The 15,809-nt window shown below is 48.2% G+C and overlaps 1 protein-coding gene across 1 annotated transcript; it reads left to right on the top strand.

Moving 5' to 3' along the window:
* The first annotated feature begins 1,065 nt into the window (after window positions 1-1,065).
* NFILZ (NFIL3 like basic leucine zipper) lies at window positions 1,066-15,512 on the top strand. The gene is made up of 3 exons (XM_047777265.1): window positions 1,066-1,355; window positions 13,978-14,075; window positions 14,401-15,512. Exon 3 carries the CDS (start codon window positions 14,416-14,418, stop codon window positions 15,274-15,276), a length of 861 nt encoding a protein of 286 aa, XP_047633221.1. The 5' UTR covers window positions 1,066-1,355; window positions 13,978-14,075; window positions 14,401-14,415; the 3' UTR covers window positions 15,277-15,512.
* The last annotated feature ends 297 nt before the right edge of the window (window positions 15,513-15,809 follow it).

Genomic DNA, 15,809 nt, shown 5'->3' with positions numbered 1-15,809 from the left:
ATTTTTATTTTAATTTTTAATTTTTTTTTCTTTCTAGGGCCGCACTTGAGGCATATGGAGGTTCCCAGGCGAGGAGTCGAAACAACTGTAGCTGCCGGCCTACACCACAGCCACAGCAATGCCAGATCCTAGCCGTGTCTTCAACCCATGCCATAGCTCATGACTGGATCCTTAACCCACTGAGTGAGGCCAGGGATTGAACCTGCAACCTCATGGTTTCTAATCAGATTTGTTTCCACTGTGCCATGACGGGAACTCCTCCTTTGCTCATTTTAATTAAAAAAAATTTTTTTTTGGTCTTTTTGCCTTTTTCTAGGGCTGCACCTACAGCATATGGAGGTTCCCAGGCTAGGGGTCTAGTCAGAGCTGTAGCCACTGGCCTATGCCAGTCCTTTGCTCATTTTTAAATCAACTTTTTTGGGCAGTTGTTGTTATTGAGCTGTGGGAGTTCTCTCTATATTCTGGATATTACTCCCTTGTCAGATATATGATTTGCAAATATTTCTTCCCATTCTGTGAGTTGCCTTTTTACTCTGTGGACAGTGTCTTTTGATGCACAGAAGCTGGGTCTGGGTGAGAGCTAGACTGAGGATCTAGGGTTACAACCAGCACACTTCTGATCAAGGAGTCCCTGTGCCGTCCAGACCTACCTGGTCTTTATAAATTGGCTTGGATGTTGGGACTTCCCCTAAAGCAGGGTTTCTCCACCACACACTATTGACATTTGGGGCTGGATAATCTTTGGTCCTGTATTTTGTGGGATGTTGAGCAGTAACCCTGGCCAGTAACACCCTCCCCTTGTGCTTGTCAACCAAATATGTCCCCAGACATTGACAAACAGCCCCTGGGTTTAGAACCAGCATCCTCAAGCTGGAGGGTGGTGGGAGGCTGCTTAGGGATTTGGAGAGGAGCAGTCAGGAGCCCTGGTGGTATCGGTATCGAAGGTGAGCAAGCCTCAGTCTCCTCACCTGTGGAATGGGAGCCTGGGGCTGGGGTGGGGGGTATGCCAGGATTCAGTGTACTTATTTATTCAACAAGTATTTATCAAGCACCTACCATGTGCCAGGTCCTGGATTGGAGATATCCTGGGGAGAGGAAACCCAGGCCCTGGCTCCATGGGAGAGAGAGGTTGGCCAATTCATTACACAAGCAAATGTAAAATTACTCCGATGATAAATGCTAAGAGGCAGAAACTCCTTGTGTTCACTAGGTGCAGAGTAGGGGCACTGGATCTATCCTGGGAAGTCAGAAAGGACTTCTTGGAGAAGTTGCCATCCAAGGATGAGAACAAGGAAACTAGGAGAGCAGAGGAAGACCATTCCAGGCAGTGCAACTGCACGTGAAAAGGTCCTGTGGTGAGTCTGGGAGGTCAGAAGGCCAGAGTGGTTGGAGCTTGGAGGGGACCAGTTCCATCTGGACTGTGGAGGGTTCCCTGGGTGGGGCGAGGGAGTGTGGTCTTGATCTGTTGAGGGTTTTAACCTGGGAAGTGGCATAATCTGATTTGTGTGGTGAAAAGATCCCTCCAGCAGATAGTGTCTGTAAAGTGCTTAGCACAAGCAGTGCTAGGCACCCAGATAGGGCCCGGATGCTGCCTGTGGGGGGTGGGGGTACCCAGAGAAGTCACAGGGTCCAGTCCCTGCCTCTTGAGTTCCCCAGGGACAGCTCTGGCCTGTCTCTAGGGACCATAGTGTGTCTGAGCTGGGGGTGGGGGGCTGGGATGTCCCCACTTTAGGTACAATTGCTGAGATGTGGGAGAGGCCGGTACCCCTGGGGTGGAGGGCGGGCTCCCAGGGCTGGAAGCTGCTTCTCTCAGTACACTCTCAGCCTGGCTCATCAAAGGGAGACTGAGGCCCCGAGGGCTTCTTAGACACCGAGTCCTGAGCCAGGATCTGCATCTTTTCCTCAAGGTGCCTTTGGGACCTGCCACACCTCCAGCCATATCTCAGGGATCAAAACAGTGAGCTCTGGGCTCCAGCTGCCCAGGTTCCAAACCCACCCATGACAAACTGGGTGACTCTGGGCAAGACCTGTACCTCTCTTGAGCCTCTGTGGCAAAAAGGGGAGAAGCTGCCTTCCAGGGAAGTTGTGAGAATTAAACAAGGTCGTTCATACACACTTCATTCATGCACTCATTAAGTGCTTATATGAACAGTTGTTAAGCACCTACTGTGTGCCAAGTGCTGATCTAGGCACTGGGGACACAGAGGGGTTCCGTGCCTGTCCTCAGGGGCTGGCGTTCTAGTGGCAGAGACAGACACTAAACAAATTGACCAGTAATTAAAAAGTAGGGGACTGAGGCATTCCTGCCATGACTCAGTGGTTGAGAACCCAACTAATGTCCATAGGATGAGGGTTTGATTCCTGGCCTTGCTCAGTGGGTTAAGGATCCGGCTTTGCCATGAGCTGTGGTGTAGGTACAGACATGGCTTGGATCCTGAGTTGCTGTGGCTGTGGTGTAGGCTGGCAGCTGCAGCTCTGTCCGATTTGACTCCTAGCCTGGGAACTTCCATATGCCGCGCATGCAACCCCGAGCCCCCCCAAAAGTAGGGGACAGATAAATTCACCGAATAAACACACAGCAGGACAAAAAGGAGAGAAAATGAGTGGGGGTACGGGTGTGGGTGTGGGTGTGGGTAGAGATTCAGCCCGAGGGTCAAGGGCAGGCCTTACTGAAACAGTGAGACCTGAAGGAGGTGAGGAAGGGGCCATGTGAGTATCTGGCGGAACAGCATTCTGGACAGAGGGAATAGCCCATGCAAAGACCCTGAGGCAGGGCTGTGTCTGGTATGTTGGGGGAATAGTGAGGAGGCCTGTGTGGCTGGAGCAGGGTGAGCCAGAGGAGTCACAGCTGCTAGGCTCCGTGTAAGATTAAAATGTATATAGGGCCTGGTGGGCCTGGATGGGGTCTGGCCACCTGCAGGGCCATTTGAGGACTCAGGTGCCCAGAAGACAGCCCTTCTAGTAGGGACCAGAGCAGGAGCAGGGGCTCCTGGTTTTGGGTCATGTAGCACCTCTGAGCTCCCTTCCCTTGGGTCTGGGTGGTGACTGGGGCCGGGTGCCTTACCCCTTTCTGGTGACACCACCTCCAGGCTGGACTCCAGCCTGCCAGGCAAGGAGAATCTGAGGCTCCTCTCATTCTGGGGGTTGTTCTGGTATGAGCTGGAGAGAGAGGGGGAGGTGGAACCCAAGAGACCTGTCTGGCCAGGCACAGCAGGCTTAAGGTCCCCAAGATGAATTTTTTCCTTGTAAGTTGCAGGAGGTGAATTTCCATTGAGTTGAGGCTCCCAGGGTGGGTGACATGGGCCTGCCGCTCCATCGGACCCATGAGCTCTGGGAGCCCCCCTGAAGTTCTTGGAGTTGATAAACAGAACATTTAAACATTTGGGGACTCCACGTGTATCTAGATTACTTACCAATCCAGGCACCAGCCATTTACCCATTTGACAGGTGAAAAGGCCTAGACTCTAGGAAGCCCAGGCTCTTGTCTAAGTGGCACAGCAGGGATGGAACCCCTGGTCTGGCTTTTGACGCCCCCTCCCCCCATCAAACCTGTTCCTGGCTCCGGGTCTTCAAATGGGCTCATGGGCTGGGGGCACAGATACCAACCGCTTCCGGCCTCTTCCTGCACCCTGGGAGGGGAGGGGGAAGCAGGGAGGGCCGACTGCAGACCCAGAGTGCCTTGCATTTTTTCCCCTTGAAATCTGAGTTCTCGCATAGGGTTCTCGGTTTTAGAAGTCGGTTTCACTGGGCCTTTTATGAGGTAGGGCTTCGCTCAGAGTGAGAGTGCAGGGCTCTGAGGTTCTAGCGGGTGCCTTGAACCTTGTGAGAGTGTAGCCTCTTGGGACTCTGAGGCTCTTCTGTGGAATGGGCTGGGCTGCACCAGGGCCGTGGGAACAGCCCCTCCGGATCCCTTGTCTTTCCTGGGCTGCCCTCTGAGTCAGAGGAAAGCCACATGGAACAGCTTGGGAGGAAGGAACCTGCTTCTCAGGTCCCTGGAGTCTGAGCAGGGAAGGGTGGGAAGTCAGAGAGAGGGACTGAGAGAAGCAGTGTCTGACCCCCACTCCCCCCTCTTGCATACCTCCTGTGATGAGCAGCTCGTTACCTCTCAAGGCAGTCTGCTGGGTTTATGAGCTGAAAATTTTAGAAAATTCTTTCAGATGCTGGCCGCCAACTCTACCTTCATTCCCCTCTTCATGGTCTTTACTTTGCCTTCTGGGACCACACAGAGCATACCTCTTCTCCAAATATTTCACTCTTGTGTTTTTTGGAGTGTTTTTTTGTTTGTTTATTTTTTGTTTTTCTGGTTTTTTTTCCTTTTCTACGGCTACACCCGTGGCATATGGAGGTTCCCAGGCTAGGGGTCCGATCAGAGCTGTAGCTGCTGGCCATGCCAGATCCGAGCTGTGTCTGTGACCTACACCACAGCTCACAGCAACACCGGATCCTTAACCCACTGAGCAAGGCCAGGGATCGAACCTGCAACCCCATGGTTTCTAGTCTGATTTGTTAACCACTGAGCCACGATGGGAATGCCCATGGAGTGAAACAGTGTTCGTTGTGGGAAGGAAGAGACACCTTTCCTCCTCAAACAGGGTATGATCCCAACTTTGTTGCCTTTTGCCTAACTACTTTTCCAGGAAGCAATTTACACCTCCACCTTCCAGATACAGGCATGCCCATTTCACCACATCCTTGCTAGCACTGGGCTTTATTGTTTCTTACATCTTTGCCAGTTTCAACTGGGGAAAACAATATCTCATTGTGTAAATGAAAACAAATAAATATTTCTCTTATAGGGGATGGAGTGAACAATTTTTTCAGATATGCATGGCCCATATGAATGCCACCTCTTGCCTGTAAGTGTGTTAAGAAGTCTTATACCCACTGGAGAGTTTGTGGTTGTTTCCAGCTCCCCTCTTAGCACAGAGCAAAGGGAAAGCTTGTGGGCTCCTTCTGGCCATGTGGGTGGGGAATTTGTGAGGCTGCCTACCATCTTTTCTTTGATTCATCTTTTTTGCTTCCTTTTTTTTTTTTTTGGTCTTTTTAAAGTTTTAAATTTCTCTCTCCTGTGTTGGTGGCTGAGACCTCAAATGACTGTAGTTTGTCCTCATCTGGGATGTCTTTGGGCTCAAAGAGGGGTTTGCTAAGCCCCAGGAAGGTTTTCTCTGTGGGATCAGCTGGATATGCCAGGTGTCTTATACACCCAACTTCCTATTTAATTCTCAAAACATTTGCATGTCAGGGAGACCCTTGGACACATTTTACAGGTGAGGAATCTGAGGCTCAGAGACCAGCACCCTGTGGCCAATATTGGCTATTCCTCTTAGTTTCTCTCAGTCAATTCCTCTTCTGACACCAAGATTCTGTTTAACTAAATTCTAATTTGGAGGAGAGGACTGTCCATTTCTCCATACTCCTTGTCCCACCCTGCCAAGACAGGGGACTGAAGCCCTGTTTCTCATTAGGGAGAAATTTTGATGTCCAGCTCAGATGCAACCTTGTAATGTGGGAAAGGAAAGAAAAACAGGAAAGAGAGGGGGAAGCCACAGAATACCCTTGGAGAGCTACAAATGGCCTCAAGGCTCTGGGTCTTCATTTCCGATTCTACTAGTCAACCCATCTCTTGAGTTTTTTCTTGGCAACTACATGTATCGTATCTGAGCTATTAGTTCTTTTTTCATGTCTACCTGTTTTTGTTTCATAACCTCCTGTTCTTACTTTATGGCTAGTATTCCCTCCTTTACCTTTTTTTAAATTAGAAAAATGTTTTTGCCTTTACCTTTTTGAATCACTTAATCTATTCATTGTAAAACTCTTTGAAGATTGCACTGATTATCTCTATTTCCGCAGATGTAAATTCTTCCAGTTGGGGAGTTTGTGGTAATTTCATGAAGTGGCCGTGGATTCCTCATCTCTTCCAGATATCTTCCCCTGTCTTCTGAGTCTTCTGAGAATGTGTGTCCTTGACCTCGTATATTAGGGGGCCCTATACTTCCATAAGTAGGGTCACCCTTGTCACTGGGCACCTCTGCTTTGGTCTCTGGTTCATGTTGGCCCTTCCCTGTCATTTCCAAGTGTTTGGGGGAGGAAGGGAAGGTCTCAGGGCGTACTTGATCCTCCATCTTCAACGGAAGTCCAATCTCATCATCTGATACCATTGCATTAGGTGATCTCCAAGGGTTCTAGGGGTATTTTCAACACAGACTGGGGTTTGACAGCAGAAGCATAGTGGTAGAGGGTTCTAACACCACCAAGACCAAATAAAAAGTGGCCATGGCTTGTTCTGTAGTATTATTATGTACTGGTTCTTTTTTTTTTTTTTGCTTTTTAGGCCCACACCCACAGCATATGAAGTTTCCCAGGCTAGGGGTGGAGTCAGAGCTGTAGCTGCCAGCCTACACCACAGCCACGGCAACGAGGGATCCTAGCTGTCTTCGACCTACACCATAGCTCTTGGCAATGCCGGATCCTTAACCCACTGAGCAAGGTCAGGGATCGAACCTGCGTCCTCATGGATCCTAGTCAGATTCGTTAACCACTGAGCCATGATGGGAACTCCTGTACTGGCTCTTAATATGTATAGTCTCATTTATTCTTTACAGAACCAATGAGGTAGGTACTACTATTACCCTCATATTAGGTGAGGCATCGGAAGCTCAGAGGAGTGATGTGACTCACTCAGACACACTCAGCTGGGAAGGAGAATCTGAGCCTGGTAGAGGAGATTTAAGCTCTTTACTCTGTCCATCCAGTACATCCTCCCAGCAGCATGGGTGTGTTCATCTCAACCCTGTCCCATTAGCTGTGCAGTTTCTAGACCCCTTTTTCCTCTAGGGCACATGAACCTCTCCTCTTCAGAGGTGCTAAATGAACTCCAAACTGTGTCCTCAGTGGAAGAAATGGGGAAAAACTGAGAAGTTTTGTCGGTTACAAGTGGATTCTGGCTCTGCCAATTCATCTGTTTGTGTGTGTGTATGTGTGTGTGTGTGTGTGTGTGTGTGTGTGTGTTTTGCTGTTTAGTGCAGCACCTGTGGCATGTGGAGGTTCCCAGGCTAGGGTTCGAATTGGAGCTGCAGCTATCAGCCTACGCCAGTCACAGCAACATGGGATTCAAGCCGTGTCTGTGACCTACCCCACAGCTCATGGCAATGCTGGATTCCTAACATGCTGGGCGAGGCCAGGGATTGAACCCCCATCCTCATGGTTACTAATCAGGTTCATTACCACTGAGCCACAACAGGAACTCCTGATCATCTGTTTTTTTAATCTGTCAATGAAGATAATGAGTGAACGTTTCTTTCTGAGTGGTGGTAAGCTCGGAGTGAGACATTGCAGGTGCTTGGCACGTAGTAGGGCTCAACAAACCCTACTGTCTCCTTAGAGGAAAATAGACTGGAAAGCAGAGGGATGAGAGTGTTGACCTGTCAAATCCTCAAAGCGTCTTAGGGGCCACAGAGAAGATGAGTTACTCATGGATAGACAAAGAGAGTGCATTCGAAGTGGAGTCAGTTTCCATTGTGGCTCAGTGGGTTAAGAACCTGATATAGACTCCTCGAAGATGCAGGTTCAATCCTTGGCCTCGCTCAGTTGGTTAAGGATCCGGTGTTGCTGCAAGCTGCAGCTTGGGTCACAGACATGACTGGGATCTGGCATTGCTGTGGCTGTGGTGTAGGCTGGCAGCTGCAGCTCCAATTCGACCCCTAGCCTGGAAACTTCCATGTGCTGCAGGAGCAGCCCTAAAAAGAAAAGAAAAGGAAAGAAAAAGGAAAGAAAGAGAACAGGGAAAAATCTAGAGAGGGTATTTTAACTCCATTCCAAGAAGACCTTCTTGACCAAGAAAGGTCACCAGACTCACAGCTGCTGGCTTTAGTGAATGAGTTCCCCATTGCTCAGGGGAATCAAGAAGAGCTTAGACTGCTAGTGGTCAGAGAGGCTGTGGAGGCTGATGGGGCTGGGGTGAAGTTGTGCTGGGCCATCTCTGAGGGAGACCCTCTTCCTGTTTCCTCACCCCCTGTGGCTGCTTCACAAAGAATGTCCCCTCTCTCGCCTGCCCCCCATTAGCGCCTCCTCAAAAGACCACAGGAAGGCCCAGCCCAGGCTTCTCTGAGTCTTCTCTAAATAAACTCGAGCGGCTGAGATATCTACTGCCCCATCTCCCTCTGGGTTCCTGTGGAGGTGTCGGGGGTGGTGGTTAAGGGGGCTCAGGCCAAGCCACAGAGAGTGGGGACTCAGGCAGGGAGGTGCACAGTGAGGCTGAGCCCCTGTCTGCCTCACTGGCTTGGTGTGAGAACTGCCTGTCCCCCCTCGAGCTGACTGCTGACCCATGCTCTTCTTCCCTGGACATCTTCTGGCTTTGTCTTGGCTTAGAGCACTCCTGGGCTCTTTCCTCCCTTTCCAGACCAAATGGCCCCTGGCTTAGTGATCTTTGGGCTTGCCTGTGACCCCCGTCCTCTCTTCTAGAGCTAAGACGGTGCCTCTGGATGCTGACCCCAGGGCCCTGGGATATGCCTTTGATCCCCGCCAACTCCTGGCTTTGTGAAGTCAGGGAGGCTCTTTGATTTTCCTCTGCTGCCCTGGTAACCACCTCAGGACCTGGCACAGTGTTGTACGAATGGATGTCTAAATATGCATCCAAAGTGTCTAGTGAAGTTGCTATTTCAGGGCAGAATACATTTGAGAACCTCCATGCCAAGCAAAAATTAAAGTTTTTTTTTTTTTTGCAGGACTTCTCAGAGCCTTTAACAATTCTCCTTTGTGATTTCCATAGAAGGAACAAGGAATGCAATATTTCTCAAATGTATTTATACCTTTTTTTTTTTGGCGGAATGCTGTCACTACTTTTTTTTTGTTTTGACCACTGGGGTTCTTTTTTTCTTGTTGATGGTTGTTCAGCAGTCAGTTGTGATTTTGGTGTTTTCAGGAGAGGAGGTGAACTGAAGTCCTTTATTCCATCTTGTCTCTTCTCTCTCTTAGCAGAGATGTAATCGAAGGCAAGTTCTGTACCCCATGCAGTCCAAACAATACCAAGACTTTAGAGTTTGGAGCAGAGAAAGGTCTATTGCAGGGTTGAGAAAAGACATGGACGGCTCATGATCAAAACCCCCAAACTCTGCCATTGGGTTCTTGAGAATGTACTTTGAGAAATGTGGATTTAAGATCACAGTTAGAATTCCTAGGACCATTATTTGACCATTTATGACTCTATCCTTTTCAAACACCACCTTCGGAGTTCCCATTGTGGCACAGTGGAAATGAATCCAGCTAGTATCCATGAGGATGCAGGTTCCATCCCTGGCTTTGCTCAGTGCGTTGGGGATCTGACGTTACTGGGAGCTGTGGCGTAAGTTGCAGACATGACTTGGATCCCGAGTTGCTGTGGTTGTGGCTGTGGCAGCTGTAGCTCCAATTTGACCCCTAGTCTGGGAACTTCCATATGCTGAGGGTGCGGTCCTAAAAAAAAAAACAACAACAAAAAACCATGACCTGTGTTAGCTTATGCAGACACAGACATTGATGCCAAGAGTTGTTAGCACAGAATAAAAGATTAAATCACACAATAGCATTGAAGAAGAAAAACTGCACTCTCAATTCAAGAAAGCTATTAAATTTATCTCAAAATGAGTGCTGAGTTTCCTGGTGGCCAAAACAAACAGGGCGATGAAGTGGGTCTCATAGTTTTTTTTTAAATATCTAATTTATTTTGTAGTTTTATTTTAATTTTATAGTATAGTTGATTTACAGTGATGTGTCAATTTCTTCTGTATAGCATAGTGACCCAGTCATACATATATATACATTTTTTTCTCATACTATCTTCCATCATGTTCTATCCCAAGAATTTGGATATAGTTTCCTGTGCTATACAGTAGGACTTTGTTGCCTACCCATTCTAAATGAAAATAGTTTGCATATAGTAACCCCAAACTCCCAGTCCATCCCACTCCCTCCCTCCTCCCCCTTGGCAACCACAAGTATGTTCTCTAGGTCTGTGAGTCTGTTTCCGTTTTGTAAATAGTTTCGTTTGTGCTGTATATTAGATTCCACATATAAGTTATATAGAATTTGTCTTTCTCTTCCTGACTTACTTCACTTAGTATGAGAATCTCTAGTTGCATCCATGTTGCTGCAAATGGTATTGGTTGGTTCTTTTTTATGACCAAGTAGTATTCCATTGTATATATGTACCACATCTTCTTAATCCATTCATCGTTTTAGGTTGGCAGTTCAGCAGGAGGACCCAACATTCTCTATGTTCGAACAAATTTCCATTTTCATTCATGTATGCATCTCTTCACTTATTCAACAAATGTTTGTTATTATTTACCAACTATTCCTTATGAGCACGATGCCAGGTACAGGGATACAACACAAAAAGAGATATATAGCTGCCCTTGTGGAGGTTAGTCAAGGGTTTTTGGAACAAACATGGCAGCTCTTGATGCCCACTCTTCCCAGGAGCCTGAGCTGAGTTCTCAGGCATAACCCTCACACCTCGAGCTGGTTTTTCTCTCTGCTTGTTTTTCATCAGAATCACAGAGGGTGATGAAATCCTGGGTGCAAGGAACCCAGGAGGTTGAAAAAGCCCAGCCCTTTCTGTTAGAATTTTTAGGAAAACCAGTGTGGGAAATTACACTGAGGCAAAGGAAATGTTCACCCATCCTTGGGGTATCCCCGAGGCCCTGGGTATCTTTTCTGAGTTCTACCCTGGGATTTGAGAATCTAATGGTTTTGATCCTTTTAACTGTCTGCACATATTCTTTTTTTTAATTTTTAAAAATATTTTCTTTTCTTTTTATGGCCAAACCTGTGGCGTATGTAAGTTCCCAGGCTAGGGATAGAAATGGAGCTGTGGCTGTTGGTCTACACCACAGTCACAGCAACTGGATCTGTGCCACATCTATGATGTACACTGCAGCTTGCAGCAATGCTGGATCTTTAATCCACTGAGAGGATCCTTAACTGGCTGAGCGAGGCCAGGGATTGAACCTGCATCCTCATAGATACTACATTGTGTTCTTAACTGGCTGAGCCACAGTGGGAACTCCTGCCCCTATTCTTTTTTTTTCTTTTCTTTTCTTTTTTTATGGCCTATGTGGCATATGGAAGTTTCCAGGCTAGGAGTTGAATCAGAGCTGCAGCTGCCAGCCTATGCTACAGCCACAGCAATGTGGGACCTGAGCAGCGTCTGTGACCTACACCACAGCTCATGGTAAGGCCAGATCCTTAACCCCCTGAGTGAGGCCAGGGATCGAAGCGGAATCCTCATGGATGCTAGTCGGTTTCGTAACCTGCTGAGCCAGGACAGGAACTCCCATCCTTCCCCTGTTCTTAACATTTTGGTTCTTCAATGCTAGGCTCGTGGGAAGTTCTTGCTGATTGCTTTTTTCTTGGTTGGATAGATGGATAGAGTCACAGAGGGTTATATAAATGAACAAATGGGTTTGTGGAAGGATAACAGGCACATAGGAGGGATTTGTTGGGTGAATGAGAGAATGGAGGAGAAGGTGGATGAGTGGGACCTGTGAATGAATGGATGGAAATATTCATTCAGTGACTCTATGGATGGGAAGATGCCTGACGCTTAGTAAAGACATGTCATTATTATTAAAATATCTTTAGTATGGTAAAACACACTAGCATAAAATTTACTGTCTTAACAGTTTTTAAGTTTAGTGGTATTAACTACATGCATGTGTCATGTATTGTGCAGACATCACCACCATCCATCTTCATAACTCTTCTCATCTTCTAAAACCGAAACTCTGCATCCATTAAACACCAGCTCCCTGTTCCCCTCCCCCGGCCCCTGGCAAGCAGCATTCTATATTCTGTCTTTATGGTTTTGACTGCTTTTATTTTATTTATTTATTTATTTATTATTATTATTTTGTCTTTTTGCCTTTTCTAGAGCTGCTCCGACGGCATATGGAGGTTCTCAGGCTAGGGGTCTAATCAGAGCTGTAGCTGCCGGCCTACACCACAGCCACAGCAACGTGGGATCCAAGCTGCGTCTGCAACCTACATCACAGGTCACGGCAATGCCATGGCAATCCCTTTGTCACTAGCTTACTTCATTGAGCTTAAGGCCCTTAAGGCTGATCCATGTTGTAATGTGTGTCAGAATTTCCTTCCTTTTAAGGCTGAATAATATTCTATTGTATGGATGGACCATATTTTGCCTATTTATTCATCTGCTGATGGACACTTGGTTGCTTCCACTTTTTGGCTATTGTGCTTTTTTTTTTTTTTTTTTTTAGGGCCGCACCCACAGCATATGGAGGTTCCCAGGCTAGGGGTCCAATTGGAGCTACAGCTGCTGGCCTACGTCAGATCCACAGCAACGCCAGATCCGAGCCTCGTCTGTGACCTACACCACAGCTCATGGCAACGCTGGATCCTTAACCCACTGAACAAGGCCAGGAATCAAATCTGTAACCTCATGGTTCCTAGTAGGATTTGTTTCTGCTGTACCACGACAGGAACTCCTTGGCTATTGTGAATAACACTCCCATGAACTTGGGTATACAAATATTTATTTGAGACTCTGCTTTCCATTCTTTCGGGTATTCCCAGAAGTAGAATTGCTGAATCATATGGTAATTCTATGTTTAATTTTTTGAGGAACCATCATACTGTTTTTCACAATAGCCACACTGTTTTACATTCCCACCAACACCACCAAGAGTTCATAAGGGTTCCAATTTCTCCACATCCTGGCCAAACCTTGCTATTTTTTGTTGTTTTGATTGTAGCCATCAGAAGAGGTGTGAGGTGGTATCTCATTGTGGTTTTGATTTGCATTTCCCTAAAGGTTAGTGATATTGAACATCTTTTCATGTGCTTTTTAGCCGTTTATACAGCTCCTTTGGAGAAATGTCTCAAATTCTTTGCACTTTTTTTTTTTGTCTTTTTAGGGCTCCACCCTCGGCATATGGAGGTTCCCAGGCTAGGGGTTGAATCGAATCTGCAGCCGCTGGCCTACACCACAGCTGCAGCAACACCAGATCCGAGCTGCATCTGCACCCTACACCACAGCTCGTGGCAACACCAGATCCTTTAACCCACTGAGTGAGGCCAGGGATCGAACCCACATCCTCATGCATACTAGTCAGATTCTTAACCAGCTGAGCCATAACAGCAGTTCCCCTTAGCCCATTTTTAAATTGGGCTGTTTGCTTGCTATTTTTGTTGTTGTTGAGTTTTCTATAGTCTGGATATTAATCCCTATATAATCTGGATATTATATCAAATATATAATTTGCAAATATTTTCTCCCATTCTGTGGGGTGACTGTTTATTCTGTGGAGAGTGTCTTTTGGTGCCCAAAGTTTAAAAATGTTTATGAAGTCCAATTTGTCTAATTTTACTTTTACCTGTAGGCCTAATATTTTTATTTTATTTATGCTATGGCCACACCCATGGCTGTGGATATTTCTGTGTCAGGGATTGAATCTGAGCCCCAGCTACATAAATGCTGGATCCTTTAACCCCCTGCACCCTGTGGGGGGTCGAACTCTTGTCACAGCAGCACCTTGAGCCCCTGCAGTTGGATTCTTAACCCACTTGGCCACAGCGGGAACTCCACAATATTATTTTTGAAATGAAGCTATCAGTGAGTGAATGGGCAGTTGGATGAGTGAGTGCTGGGAGATGGACAGAAGATTGTCCAGCTGGATGAGGGCCAGATGGGTTTTTAGAGGAATAGATGGAAGGGGAAATAGATGGTGGTGGGATGGATGCATGGATGAACGATTGGATAGGTGGGTAGAGGGATGGACAGATGGACAGTTGAGTGAGTGGGTGGGTGAATAGATGACTTTATGAATATATAGCTAGTGTGATGGGAAGGTGCAAAACTCTGGCTGCAGATGGAGCTCTTGGAGGACAACCTTGGTACTTTTCAGATGATCCCTGGTTTATTTTCTGACCCCACCTTGGCTCGGTTTAATTCCATGGACCCACATTTTCTTTTTCTAGGTTCAGCTTTCCTCCTCTGTCCCTCTGGGTCTCCAAGAATCTCACCCCAGAGTTCAGATTGAACTGAGCCTTTGGCTTGTCTGCTGACCTTCTCAGCGGTAAGAACTCCTGGGAAGGGGCCTGCATTCTCCTGCGGATACTGATGCCCAGCATTTCATGATGAATGTTGCCTGCTTTTAAGACTTAGGGGAGCCAAGTGGCCTCTCTCTGGCAGCCTCACGCATTTCTTCATCAGGCATTAAACCAGCTCCCCATGCTCTCTGCTCCCCGCTTCTGCCTCCTCGCTGGTTTGCAGCCCAATGCCCACTCCACCCGCACTGCTCCCCTACCGTGGACGGTGGAGACCCAGGATAAATTAGAGGAAGGAGTCATCCAGATCAGCCCCTCCTGCCTCTAGTCCAAGAACTTTTTTCTCTTCCCCAGGCCCTCCAGGCAGTCATGGATGTGGATCTCTTGGCCCTGGAGGTACCCCAGAGTCGCAGCAAGATCCTGCACAGAGCGCAGGGCCGGGGCCCTGCTGTGCGTCGCCAGAGGGAGTTCATGCCGGAAGAGAAGAAGGACACGGTTTACTGGGAGAAGCGGAGGAAGAACAACGAAGCGGCCAAGAGATCCCGGGAGAAGCGGCGTCTCAATGACGCGGCCCTCGAAGGCAGGCTGGCCGCCTTGCTCGAGGAGAACGCTCTGCTCAGGGCTGAGCTGCGGGCGCTCAAGCATCGTTTTGGCCTCCTGCCCTCCATTGGTGGTACCCGGACCCTGCCCACTCTGCTATGGGAAGCCCCCTGGACTGGAGACCCCTGCTCAAGGGCTGAACAGCACCTGTCTCTTCCTGGCTCCCATGGCTGCCTCTTGAGACCGTGTTCCCTGGACGCTGGGGTTCCAGGATGTTGGGGCTGCCTGGTGGCTCACAAGCGGGCTGGCCAGGCCACTTCCCCCAGATCCCTCCAGGACCCCACACCCTCTGCCCCCAAGAAAATGGACATGGCTTTGCAGGCTGCCCTTCCAGCTGCCTTCTTCAGCTGTCACCTCCTGGATAGGCATGGGGGGCCCAGACCAGAGCTCAGGCCCTGCTGGGGGCTGTGGTCACCTGTGCCCACTGGTTGCTGGGTCTCAGGGCCCTCAGATGTGTTACTGACACCCAGTGCTGATCCCTTGGGGTTACCTGCTGGGGTGGCCTGTCCTGTTCCAGGGAATGATCCAGAGAGTCTGGCACAGCCCTCCCTGCCCCACAAATTGCGTATCAAGTCCCGAGCCTCAGGCAGAGTACCTCGATGTTGGGAGGGTGGCCGGGGCCCCATCTGAGGTAGTAGTTGGTACTGAGTGTGGGTTTGTCTGGGGGTATGAGTGGCTTGACCTTGACCCAGCTCCCAGACTGGGCAAGGCCTGCGGGAGGTAGGGGGCACCCTGTCTGGGGGTAGGATCCACTTCTCAGGGTTCAGACCATTCTTTTACGAGGAGAGACTGGGGTACTTTATCATACCATGGCTTCTATCCTGCCTAAAATATTTACTTTGGGTAGTCACTTTTTCTTCCTTCCTCTTTCCATCTACCCATCTATCCATCCATCCATCCACCCATCTATCTACTAATTTGTCCGTACATCCATCCATCCACCCACCCACTCACCCACCCACTCATCTACACATTTGTCCATCTATCCATCCATCCATCCTTCCTTCCATCTATCTATTCAGTTATCTAACCACTCAGCCATCTAACCACACCCATTTACTCGTCAACTCACCCAACCACCCATCCATTTTTCCTTCTTTCCTTCAATCTATGGATCCATCCACCTAACCACTTAGCTATGAGTCTACACACCTATCAGTTCA

Source organism: Phacochoerus africanus, chromosome 4 (assembly GCF_016906955.1).
Source record: "Phacochoerus africanus isolate WHEZ1 chromosome 4, ROS_Pafr_v1, whole genome shotgun sequence".
In the NCBI taxonomy this organism is placed as follows: domain Eukaryota; kingdom Metazoa; phylum Chordata; class Mammalia; order Artiodactyla; family Suidae; genus Phacochoerus; species Phacochoerus africanus.
The sequence above is the reverse complement of the archived record's forward strand: the minus strand, read 5'-3'. Positions and strand labels throughout refer to the sequence as shown.